Source organism: Pezoporus flaviventris, unplaced genomic scaffold, assembly GCF_033815535.1.
Source record: "Pezoporus flaviventris isolate CSIRO_AGI_PZ_B2104156 unplaced genomic scaffold, CSIRO_AGI_Pfla_v1 ptg000041l, whole genome shotgun sequence".
Lineage (NCBI taxonomy): Eukaryota > Metazoa > Chordata > Aves > Psittaciformes > Psittacidae > Pezoporus > Pezoporus flaviventris.
In genome coordinates, this window is record NW_026892589.1 from 14,935,097 (window position 1) to 14,947,753 (window position 12,657).

The window sequence follows — 12,657 nt, forward strand, 5'->3', positions numbered from 1 at the left end:
CGTCACGAGGCGCCGCGGCCCCGCCCGGTCTCCGAGCGCCCCCCTCCGGGCGGGGCCAGCGCTGCAGCGGCCGCTCCTCCGCGGGGGGGTTGGGGGGCGCGGCGGCCCTGGGCGCACCCGCGCCGGGGGAGCTGAACCCGCAGCTTCCCGGCTGGACGCGGGCGCTCGGGGAGCAGCGGGTCCGGCCGCGCCGCTCCGCGCTGTGCCCCTGCCCTGGGGCACGGCCGCCGCATCCCCGGGGCTGCCCCTGCTTTGCCACGCGAGCGCCCCGCAAAGGGGAAGGCGCTGCAGCAGCCCCACGGGGCCACCCCGGTTCTTTAAAAACAAGCAGAAAAGGGAAAGAGCCGACGAGTCCCGGCTTTTGGAGGCGTGGAAAGAGGCTGGAATCAGCCCCAAGGGCGGAATGCACCCCATGAGGCTCCCGAGCCCGTGCAGAACGCGAAACGCTGCTCCCCGAGGACGGAAACTGCCGGCGGCCCTTGGGGTGCTGGTGCCTCTGTCCGGCAGCCAGTCCTGCTCCATGGGAGAGTGGCGGGGTGAGAGCCGGGGCGGGACACGCTACAGGGTGAAAGCTTCACATCTCCCGGCTGCCTTTATCCAGCACATCTCTATTAATACAAACAGGGGAAGCTGCCTAAAGCTTTACTCAAGGCACTGGATCCTAGAAGGGAAATACACAGAGCGCCGAGTTCAAACAGGGAGCCGCTGGTAGCACCAAGTCTTTACGTAGGAACCTCTGGGATACCAGAGCACAGTGCTGGATTCCAGACCGAAACCAGAAGTGTAATTCATGGGAAGCTGATGCACTTCAATTCTTCTGCAGGGAATTGGTGGTGGATTTCTGCAGTTGGGGTCTCCTGTTTGTGCAGCCATCTCCACACAGTGCCCATGTTCCCAAATTGTGTCCTTTTCCCTACTTCCAGGCCCACCCCTGCCCGCCTGTTCCCTTCAGGAGCCATCTGCTCCAAGTTGTTTGCCAGCAGCTAGAGCCGATGATGCATTTACACATCAACTCCACTAAAGGAGAGCAGAAACTCAGACAGTAAAATTCAGTGTTGCCAAAAGACCCTCCCACAGAGGGCTGTGCCTGGGGGGTGTGACCGGGCTGTGCTGCCTTCCCCATTTCCCTGTACTTGGTTTTCCCAAGTCCCGGCTGAGCCCAGGCCTTGCTGCTGCTCCTTCCCCATACGGACAACAGTCGTTCTTGGCTTGCTCAGCCGGCTGCACTATGTGCTCTCCCCAAGCCCCTTCTCTTTGTTTATATCTAGATGATACCACAGTTGATAGCAGCTGAGAAGCTGCTTCCTGCCGATTCCAGACCCCACGTACACACGTGCCACTTCAGACCTGCCCGGCCTCTGCACGTGGAGGGCTTCCCCCTGGCAGCCCCACAGCCCTGCACCAGACCCTCCGAGCCTGCTGAACACAGGTTTGTGTGCACGGGAGGGAGACGGTGGCATTAGAACACGAGAGAGCCGCTTCAGGAACCCTGCACATGGGGACCGAGTGGTCCTTGAAGCTCCTTCCAGTCCCAACAAGTGAGCAAATATCGATGCTCCCACCACCTGCAAGGGAAAAGCAAAGCAATTTCCAATCCTGGTTTGTAATAAGAACTCAACGTTCTGGCACAGTAAGAGGAGGAAGTTCTCAATGAGCCCTCACTGCCACAGGAGAGGCCGAGCACAACAGCCCAAGTTACTCATACTTTGCTACAGGACGTAGATCGATGTGGACCACAGGCCAGAGGAGCAGATCAGCAGTCAGCTGGGGTCAGGGCAGGGTGCAGTGTTCTAGCAAGTTCTTTCCCAACACCATCCTAGACCACGAGACTGAAGTACTGAGAGAACTCATGCTTTAATAGACACAGAAATCACAAAGGAAGAAGGCCAAATGCCTTAGCAATTTCAATAAAAATATGAAAATCTTTTTACATGGTAAATTTCATAATATAAAAAGTTTAATGCTGTCTGGAAACAGTTTTAATTTACAAAGAAAGTCCATATAGGCCAAAAATGGCTAACACTGCATACAAGGAGAGCAAGTGCTGAAGGGCTGCTGCTTGGCGCATCTCTGCTGACAGTCACCGTCCTCAATGTGCCCTGAAGGAGTCCTGCAGCCACAGGGCCACGTGTTGCACGCACCTCTGCAGCCTCTCTGGGCAGCACAACCCAAACCCAAACCCAAACCCAAACCCAAACCCAAACCCAAACCCACCACCAGCTGGCAGCCACCAGAGTCTCTTCACAGGTTCAGATACTTTTGTGCACCTGGATCTATGCTGCAACTTGAAGGAGATGTTCACGTAAGAAGTTTGACGTAGTAGAAGGAAACGTGGCCTAGAGTGATACACGTGGCTGTAGCACCCCTTCGATGCTGTCCCCTTGTTTAAGTAAGATGTGGTTAAATAGAAGGAAAATCGGTACCAGGCCAGAGTCCAGGCTAACCAACATCAAATTAAAGTGGATTTGGTCAGAGCTTGTTACTGTTCCCATTTAGTTGGAGCTAAAGACAGTCAATAAAAAGATCTGTAACCTCACACAGTAAAACATACAGGGCAAACCCAAACTAAAATAGATTCTACAGACTTGAGGAATGGTTGCATGTGGCAGGTTTAGTGTGAAAGTGGGTAACACCTAATTCTTATTGCTCACTGTATTAAGCAGTGTTGTCACTTGTACCATGCACAAATACAACATCAACAAACGCATTTAAACTCCACAGAAGGAATTCTAATACCAAACAGAGAACATGGTATTTCATTTCCTGAATTTCTCCACATATTGGGCAAACCTGATTAAATTCTTTTTTTCCTCACAAAGGGGTCATTTCTCATTCAGGGGGTGGAGGAGTGAGGCACGAGGTGTGGGAAGTGTCCCCAGCCATGAGTAAGCATGCACCTTCATGGCTCTCATCAAGCCAATGGAAGTGCCCTGTGCAAGTCAATGGAAACTCATTTCCCAAAGGACTTGTTCTAGTGACACTCACCTTCCACATTTATACACCAATTTCCCACATACTGAACGTCCTCTACATCTGAACCCTTCCCTGTTTCTAACGTTTCCCCCTCCCTAAAAACCCAGGGAACCATCCCTCCCCCCACCCCAATGCACCTTTTTCTGAAAACTCTGAGCCAGTGTGAAACCCACTGGAACACGGGGGTGGCAACACGGAATTTCTACAGAGTAAAACGTCCTTTAGTTATGGAATTAGACTACAAGTAGAGAGGCTTATCTTATTTCTGGCATGTTATGCAGCACTACAGGGAATATTTGCTGTTGCTATGCACAAAAAGCTGCCCAATTCCATCCTGGGTGATCCTGGGATGCCATTTCACAACAGCTATGCTGGTTAGAAACAGAGCAGGTCATAGGAAGGCTCTGGGCAGTGCAGTGGCCACCACAGGGTCACTGCATGGGGGGCAGACGCTGCACCCATTATCCTAATTTTTCCTGCCAAGTGACAAAAAGATGGTATCTAGCACCAAACCATCACAGAGGGATGTAACATACAGACACGTAACTTGCATCACAGGCGCTGAACAGATTTACTCAGCTGTTTTGCTACACTGCATAATATGAGTAAATGAAAAACTACTCTTTGTCCTTCTGCACTGACACTTTTGTGATCACCCATCCCTTGTTAGCTACTGTAACAACACAGCCCTATATTCTTTGCCTTTAGTGCTTGTGTTAATTTCTTGCAATGACAAAAAGGAAAACGTTCTCCCAAACCCAGTGGATTCTGGAACATACTCAAAGCAAGCACTTGATATATGCACTGTGAGTAACTGAGCCTACGTAATGTTATATTCCGGTATCAGAATTGAATCCTCTGTCCTGCTATCATGCTTTTCCTCCAAGATCCCTATCACAAAGGATCAGATCCATATTTTCAAGAAGAGCATCCAGACATGATAAGCGCAACAATTACCTGTGTCAGCAACGTGCCCCAGCACGTTTACAGAGCTGACTGCACTCACCATTCGGGTGGTCAGTCCCACAACCAGAGGCTGACTTAAGATCCAGCTAAACCTCAAGGCCTAATTAAAGCCTCACATCACCTCTGTGAGGTAGGTAGGTAAGTATTACTATCCCCATTTAGATAGAAAGGGAAGACGAGGCACGGAGAGGTGAAGTGATTAGGCTTCAGTCACTCAGCGAATTTTGGGAGTGCAGCATAGAACCCAAAAGCCTTGGTGATCCAGTGCTCCGACTTCATAGCACGCGGCCTGTGAAATTCTTGCTCCATCTCAGTGTGCAGGTGGCCGAGCTAACGCTGCCACCTGCCCACAGTCTTCAGTGCATGTAAGGTATCATTCTGAGTCTGGCTCCATCACTGCGTTCAACAGCTACTTCAAAGAAACAATCTCCACCTTGCCCCGCAACACCCAAACACCGCCTAGCCCAGGACAGCACGGTTCACACACACCACCCGGGGTGCTCTTGGCTCTCTTTTCTCCAGGGATCTGAGGGTGCACAGGTTCTGCCTACAGCCACTCTGCCTGCTGCCTCATGTATGTGCTTGGACTGCACCGACATCTGCTTAGACCCGCGTGCCTGCTCCAAAAGAAACTGGCTTCCACAGCAGGGAGGGGTTTGCAGACTCCCATGATGAGCTGTGGGGAATGATTTAGCAGGTCCAGCGAAGGATTTATTTGTCAGGTGATTTCTGAGTCACACACATTGATGTCACATTCCTGCCTACTAAATAAATAATGCTCTGAGCTTCAGTGTCTGGAACCCTCTCCTGTGCACGCTTTGCAGACGAAGACATTCGTGCTGCCCAAATACTTGCCAAGATGAACATTTCACCATCATAACGCTGTGAGCCAGAGATCAGAGCACTCAGAAAAACCAGAGCTCTTCTCTCTGACACACACACCCCACCTCCCACTGAGGCTCACCCTGCTCGCTATGCCCCAGACTTCTTTTTGAGCAGACCAACCAGCAAAATAGCACCTGAACGGTTTCCCCTCAGGAAAGGGTTACCTGAGATGCAGGTTTTAGAATGGGGCACTTCTGTCCTCTTGCCTTTGTTTCACCAGCCTCTAAATGATGCAAGAGAACTGCCAGTATCATGCTGCTACGGACTTTTACTGCCAGCAATTTCTCGTGCTTGGCTAACTTGGCAGAGATGTGGTTATGTTATCTTGTCCTCTCTGACAGCCTTCAAAAGCAATCAAATAAATGGCTTGTACTTCTCCAGGCAGAAGCCTGTGCATACTTTCTCTGTGGTATACACGAAGTTCTGCCTCCTCTCTGATCCCTGATATGTATAATTTCTGTGAAAAGGCCAGCTGTAATGCCTCCTGTTAGGTTAAGAAATACAAGTACGTGGCTTAAAAACTAGTGTTTTATGAACAGACAACTAGATCCATTGGACCTGTTGCTGCTAATACTGAACACTACATAGAACCTATTACCAAGTGAGTCTGGCCAAGGTCCTGATAAGGGAAACCAAAACCCATCTGTGTAGAGCCCGTGTTCCTGCACAGTGACAGACGGGGCCAATCTGTCACGTTCCTGTGCATTGCCAACTGCGGGTATGACCATGGCTTCGTAGATAATGGTTCTGTACTGATAAAGGCAAGTGGGCAGAAGCAGATACTTGAACAGATTGTGAGTCATCAGTTGGTACTCAAGAGATTTCAACATTTAGAGGAAGGAAAAAATCTTCCCGGTGACAGGAATTTATAACCATTCCCAGATGGCAGCCTCACGGGGCGCGTGGTGCCTGGAGCACTGCTGGGAGCTGGGGAGTGAGTCGGTGTCACTGCACCGGTGGTTTCAGAGCGCTTGTGTCCATTTGGAGGGTTCTTTTGTGGAGAAGCAGCTAGGTGTTGCCCAACGGACAGGTCCTTTAGTTCCAGCTTATCGACACTTTCTTCTTTGCTGTGCCGTGGAGATAAATTGAGCAAACTGAGGACATCTTTCTTAGAAGTCATTGTTCCAGGAGCCCCTCGCAGAATCTTTACAGGGCCAGGGGAGTGGTGGGGACTGCTTTGCCAGAACATCTTTAAGTTGTGAATTGCTTGCACTTTTTCATCAATGGCAGCCATTTTCAACTTGTCTATGTCTGGGGCATCAGCTGGACTTGAGCGAGCAGAACCAGCTGAGGAGTAAGAAAGAGCAGGAGATGGAGTGCTGCCACCCGGAGACTGATGCCCTGAGCTCGGAGAGATATTTCTGGGTGATTTAGAAATATGAGCACTGTAGGGAGAGCTGGGGTACTTGAGCTTGAAGTGAGGCTGCTCAGTTAACGACACATGTGAATCACAACTTGGAGATGGCTGCCCACTGTATTGGCCTGTGCCTTCTTTGTTTGACATCTCTGAAGTTGTGGGGCTGTTATAGCCAGAACTCACTTTCTGAAGGGATGAACTCCTTGTGGGAGGCTTTGGTTTCATTGCAAGAGGTGAAGACTGATTCTTCTGGCTAGAGCTGATGGGCCGACTGAACGCGCTGGTCTCTGAAGATCTGAATGCGGATGCACCCACTGGGCTGGGAGCCCCATCATCGGAATTGTTGCTCTTGCTTATCTGGCTGCTGCTCCTCTGAAGACGTTCAACAGCAATGAGGTGACTCTGAGTTTCCTCCAGGATTTTTTGGGCCAACTCCTGCGGATCAAGCTTTGGATTACTGTCCTCCTGGGATTTAACAGTGCTGTCAGTCTCAGTGCTAGACTGGTCAGATTCCCCAGTATCAGAACTTGCGAGTTTCCCAACCTTTTGGAAAGGTGAATTTGGACTGGGAATAAGAGTCATTTTAACAGGAGAATTTGGGGTACTTATGCTCCCTTTGGAGTTGACAGACTCTTTAATGCCTCCAGGCTGACCAGTTTTGGACTGTTTGTGATCAGGGGAAAACCTTGGTTTTATGTTTTCTTGGTAACTGGCCAAAGGCTCGTTGCTGATTATAGAAAAACCTTCATACTCTTCCTCATCTTTGCTGACTACAGTGCTGCTCTGTGGTGACAACTGGCTCTGTCCTGCAGACCTATGTGGATAGATGTTCTTGGGCTTCTCATAGTCCTGGCGTCCTCTGTGTCCCACACCATCTGCCATGCTCTCTGGCTTGGAAACAAAACTCATGGAAGAAGCAATGGAGCTCAGGCTATACACAGAAATGGCATCTGATGCAATGCTGTCTGGACAAGTAGGGGAGAATGGAGGGTTTTGATACTGGGGTATGGGGTTGGAAATAGACTGAGCAGAAGCCAGTGACTCTAGTGATGAGGAACTGTCCAGGCTAAGGCGCTTAGGCAGCTCCGTGGAATCTAAAATAGAAGAAAAGAAACATGTACAAACATGCCCCTAGACACACAGTAAAACCAACCAAACTTGTTAGAGGGAATGCTACAAAACGTACCCTCAGAGTCTGTGCTACTTCAGAAAACCCAACTGCTATGTAGGTGAGAAAAAAACTGCACAGCCCAAGAAATGCACAGGCAGGAACCTCAGTGCAGGCACCTGAGATGAAACTTGTCAATTCATTCTCATGTCACATCTCAAACCCAAGAGTTCTACATCCTCCAGCTGCTAGACTCTAATTCCAGCTCTGGCCTCAGCCAAATCTTAGTGCTTGTTTCCCATATAAAAACCACATTTGCTGTTGCATGAGCTATGGTCTGTAGGACACGTGTGTGATCTCTGCAAAAGGCAAGAGTGTGAGGTTTCTCTAGAAGCCACTCTGATCAAATCGTCAGACAACATAGGAGACACAACGACTGTAAGCAGCTTTACCAAAAAGTGCCAGCAAGGATTGTAGGGCAAAGTGCATGGTCCTCCTGTTAGCTTGTTTCCCAGTTTTCAGAATCACCTCCTCCTGGCCAACTTCACAAAGGTCAAAACCTGTAGAGGAACATGAAGCAGAAAATAACCTCAGAAAGACCCAGCGTCTTAAACAAGTGTAAACCCATTTGTAACACAGATGGATCAAACAGAGCTGAGATCCTGCAGTGTCCTGGAATGATGACACTGTGCTGCAATTTACACTTTGTGGGTTTGTTTTTATTACCATTTATTACTATTTAGCACTTCTCCAGCAGGTGCTGGGAGCTTTATAGTGCTGGACTGTGAACACATACACATGAGCGCTCCTGTCCAAACTGACAGACAACATACACTACTATTTTTTAACTTGAAAATTATTTGGAATCACTGGGGAATGACATACAGGGGACAGTGTCCCCCATGCCCCCACCATTCATCAATCCAAAGCTTTCTCACAGAAACCGGTCTGGAGAAGATTGCAGGCCTTGGAATTTGGCAAACAAAGGCTGGGCTGCAGGAGGCATGGCTGTGTGTAAGAAATGATGCCTGGCTTCTACAAGCTCCTCAAGCAGCCTTCTTGGATATCTCTTCCTGCCAATGCCTTTTTACTAACTCTAAGCAATGCCCAAACCAGAATAAAATCTAGTTTGCTATTTAGTTCTCATATGTCTTTCCTGCAGGATGTAGACCCTGGTACACAGCATCACCCTGGTATAACCTCCCCCTGCTGACTGCACAGGTTTCTCTGAGAAAGGAATGATTAGTTCACTTCAGGCAGAAGGCAAGAAGCAAGCTCAAAAGTATGTGTTAGGAACAAGAGGGGAACAGGATCCTGAAACAAAAATGGGTTAAACCAACTTGACGATACCAAGCTGCTCTCAGCCCTGAAATCCATGCTCTGCTGACTCGGGAGATGTTTTGGTGCATGAGAGAAAAACACCCCTTACCACTGGCCAGGCAGTGAGCGAGAGAGCCCTGTGGGTTTGAACTGAGATGGACCAAGCAGGCAGGGATGACACCCAGGGATGCAAGTACCGAAGAGCACCCAGACAAACAAATCTAAAGCTGTGAGTCTTATCACTACTTGAAGCCATCATATGAGACACTAGCAATAGTTCTATAGTTTTAAGAAGACAATGGAAAGAAGTGTTCTCCTACCTAGAGCTGCCAGGAACTCATGACAGCCGGGTAGCCTCCAGAGCTGGACACTGATGGAAACCTGGATTGGTGCAGAGGAGAAATCTTGCTCCTTCTCGCCTGCCTGAAGTTGAACCAGAACTTGATGCAGCTGAAGATAACAATACAAACATTAGCCATTGCTTACAATCACACCACTGCTTTTCTGACAGTCACAGCCCAGGCAATGCGCTGCAAACATCCCTTTCCCTGTACATCCATGTACATCCTGAACAGAACAGTGAGATGAAAAGGTCTGGCAGGGGGACAGTCTGGGGACAGCAACAATGGACAAACCTGAACAGCAGTAAAGGCAGGGACAGAACACGGGTGAGGGCTGGGGGAAGGGAGAGGGGGGGAAGTGTGCAGCCAGTGGAAATTGAGCAAGAAGGACAGGAGGAACATCTGTGAACTGAAAGAAAAGCAAAGAGATGCTTTGGGGCTGCTCACAGAAATATACTAAAGCCCATTCCATGACTGAGCCGTACTCCTTATGCAAGTCCCAGGAAACTCCTTCTCAGCGTTTAACTGGGCAGAGCAAGTCATATGAAACCATGGAAGACTTTCCTAATACCTCCATGGCCTCCAGGAAAGAAGTTTCTCAACTGTGCCCAAGGGACAGGAGTAGCAGAGTAGAAAGGAAACATGTTTATGAAGATCTGACACAAATTAAGGTGCCAGGATTCCGTATTATTCAAAAACACAGCCAGGGCAGGAAGGATGGAAAGTCATTAACGAGGGACCAGCTAACCTCAGGACCACCCATCTCTTACAACCCACACAAGCTTGCATGGTCTTTTTCCCACAGTAGGACATGGAGAAAATTCCAGGCCTAAAAGCAGGAACTCTGAAGCACAGGGAAATGGGTCTGCAGTGACTGAGGCATTCTACCCTGCACGGCTGTGGCATCCCCCAGTGTAATACTCACCATTCCCACCATATTTTTAACAGCCTTCGGGCAGCAGATAACAAGAAAGGAAAAGAGAGGAGAAAAGAAAGAAGACAGGTTATTCTGTGCTACACAATGCCCGTGATTGGGAGCCCTGCAGTGACACATCCACATGCAAACCAGCATCCTGACTGCAAGACGCTCTATCCATAGAAAGAAGGGAGCAATGGAAGTGGCCTGAGCTGTGAATCAGGAGTCCAACAGCATGGGAACAGGCAGCTGGAATCTGGGAGTGTCCAGATCACAACCGACTCCAACAGGCACACTCAGGCCAACCCATGTTCTGCCAGAAAGCTGAACATAAACCAAGCTCTTCTCTTATTCTCCCTGGGATACACTATTGGCAATCCCTAACTTTTCCTTGCACATGTGATGCTGCTGAAGTGCTCTCTTTGGTTCCTACCTTCTGCTTTGCACTACAGATAAGCATTTTCTATTCAGAGCAAAAGACCAGGGTCCCTGCCTTGCTGCTTCACAAATGCCAAGAGCTGCTCCCGTAGGACACCCATCACCCACACAGGACAAAGGGACTGCCAAAGGGACTGGACCGGCCACTGCTTGACCGGTCACCACGTTTTGGGTTTGAACAAAGTCTCCTCTCCTCTGGGACAGGCAGAGCTGGAGCTGCTCACATCAGAGCTGCAGAGAGCTGGGAGGGGAAGAAAGGCAGCAGTGGCAGCGAAAGGGAGGGCTCAGCTGAACCCCCCCCAGCCTGTAGCTGGATAACTCTGTGCAAAGGAAAATCTACCTGGGGCTTGGGCTACAGAGGAACATCTGCAAAACCAGAGCAACACCCGGCCAGCATTTACTGCATGGGGCAGCTCAGAAACCACGAGTTCTTTTGTTAGTTTTGTTCAGCGACCTGAATGCTCTTCCTTGGGTGATTAAATAATCTGAGGCAAGAAGGCAAATGTGAAGTAATCTCACGGACACTAACACATTTGGATTTATTGGAATGTTTTCTTCTGCTCATCACATCCCTTCAACTCTGAGCCTCCCTCTGGTGGCACTAAGGAAAATATAATCCTGTTATTGAATCACAGAAGTCTCAGGCACTGACAAAAAGAGCCAAGGCAAGAAAGCAAATGCCATGAAGGACAAGGCGTAAGAAATACCTTGTGCACTACTGCAGATCATAACGAGAAAACCTTTCCTTGAAGCAGACTCAGTGTCATGGATTGACAAAACAGGCCTCTTAGCGGGTAACAGCAAAGCTGGGGCTCTTGTTTTGTGTGTTGTGCAGACAGACAACACAACAGAATGAAGGGGAGAATTCTGAAGCTACAGAGATAATTCCAGCTACCCACCATGGAACTTCCCTAGAACGCTTCTGCATGGGGAAGGGGAAAAGAAAGGTGAGCTGTACCCCTATTTGCTCTGTGCAGTGTGCTCATGCAGTAGAGCAGGCAAATGATCAAGATAAATGTAATTTGAGGAGCAATTGGGACAGTAAGAGACATGTAATGGAAAGCCAGCCAGGCTGGTGGCACAGGGAAGGGTTAAGCTAGGCATGCTAGAGAGACTGGAGAGAGGGAGGAAGGTGAAGGAGATTGTGGGGAGCAGGGAGGAGTCCCACTGCCTTTCTCCTGAAGGCAGTGATCCCGTCAGCAGAGCTATGAGCATGCACACCAGGAGCAGCACAGGCTCAGCAAGTTTTCTGACAGACCTTGCATTGTCCAAAGTCACACAGTATCACAGTATCACAGTATGCTAGAGATTGGAAGGGACCTCAAAAGATGATCTAGTCCAATCCCCCTGCCGGAGCAGGAACACCTAGATAATGTTACACAGGAATGTGTCCAGGCGGGTTTTGAATGTCTCCAGGGAAGGAGACTCCACAACCTCCCTGGGCAGCCTGTTCCAGTGTTCCGTCACCCTCACTGAGAAGAAGTTTCTTCTCAAGTTTAAGTGGAACCTCTTGTGTTCCAGTTTGTACCCATTACCCCTTGTCCTATCATTGTTTGCCACTGAGTAGAGCCTGGCTCCATCCTCGTGACACTCCCCCTTTATATATTTATAGACACTTATAAGGTCACCCCTCAGTCTCCTCCAAACTATAGAGACCCAGCTCCCTCAGTCTTTCCTCATAAGGGAGATGCTCCACTCCCTTAATCATCTTCGTTGCCCTGCGCTGGACTCTCTCCAGCAGCTCCCTGTCCTTCTTGAACTGAGGGGCCCAGAACTGGACACAATATTCCAGATGCGGTCTCACCAGGGCAGAGTAGAGGGGAAGGAGGACCTCTCTCGACCTACTAACCACCGCCCTTCTAATACACCCCAGGATGCCATTGGCCTTCTTAGCCACAAGGGCACAGTGTTGGCTCATGGTCATCCTGTCGTCCACTAGGACCCCCAGGTCCCTCTCCCCTACACTGCTCTCTAACAGGTCGTTCCCCAACCTATACTGGAACCTGGGGTTGTTCCTGCCCAGATGCAGGACTCTACACTTTCCCTTGTTATATTTCATCAAGTTACTTCCTGCCCAACTCTCCAGTACCTTGGGACTTTGGTAATTACAGTGGAGAAAGACCAGCCAACACGGGCCCTAGACAGGATGGCCAAATAGCAATTAGTGGTTCTGCCACTCATTTCCCATGTTTTGCTTTCCCCTCACTGCAGTAGGTATCATGTTTTCACTTCTGTCACTGAATGGGGAGGCTCAAGGCCATGCAGCCCAGTGGTATACCTGCATTTTTCTCTTCTGGACACAACTTCCATTCACACAAACAGGTAAGTTTGGAAATTCAACCCTGAGGTCTCA

General features: G+C 49.4%; 2 protein-coding genes across 8 annotated transcripts in view; one reads left to right on the forward strand and one right to left on the reverse strand.

The window, feature by feature from the left end:
- Positions 1 to 12,657, forward strand: part of CCDC117 (coiled-coil domain containing 117) — a 281,107-nt gene that overhangs the window by 120,581 nt on the left and 147,869 nt on the right. The window lies entirely within an intron of this gene.
- Positions 1,836 to 12,657, reverse strand: part of TTC28 (tetratricopeptide repeat domain 28) — a 123,134-nt gene continuing 112,312 nt past the window's right edge. For 6 of the 7 annotated variants that reach the window (XM_061466536.1, XM_061466538.1, XM_061466539.1 and 3 more), the window contains 4 exons: positions 9,876 to 9,899; positions 8,930 to 9,059; positions 7,742 to 7,849; positions 1,836 to 7,275 (listed from right to left, as the gene is read on the reverse strand). In XM_061466536.1, coding sequence (XP_061322520.1) covers positions 5,648 to 7,275; positions 7,742 to 7,849; positions 8,930 to 9,059; positions 9,876 to 9,899 — 1,890 coding nt within the window. In that variant the 3' untranslated portion in view covers positions 1,836 to 5,647. The remainder of the gene's footprint in view (positions 7,276 to 7,741; positions 7,850 to 8,929; positions 9,060 to 9,875; positions 9,900 to 12,657) is intronic. The other variant, XM_061466537.1, reaches the window with a different exon arrangement.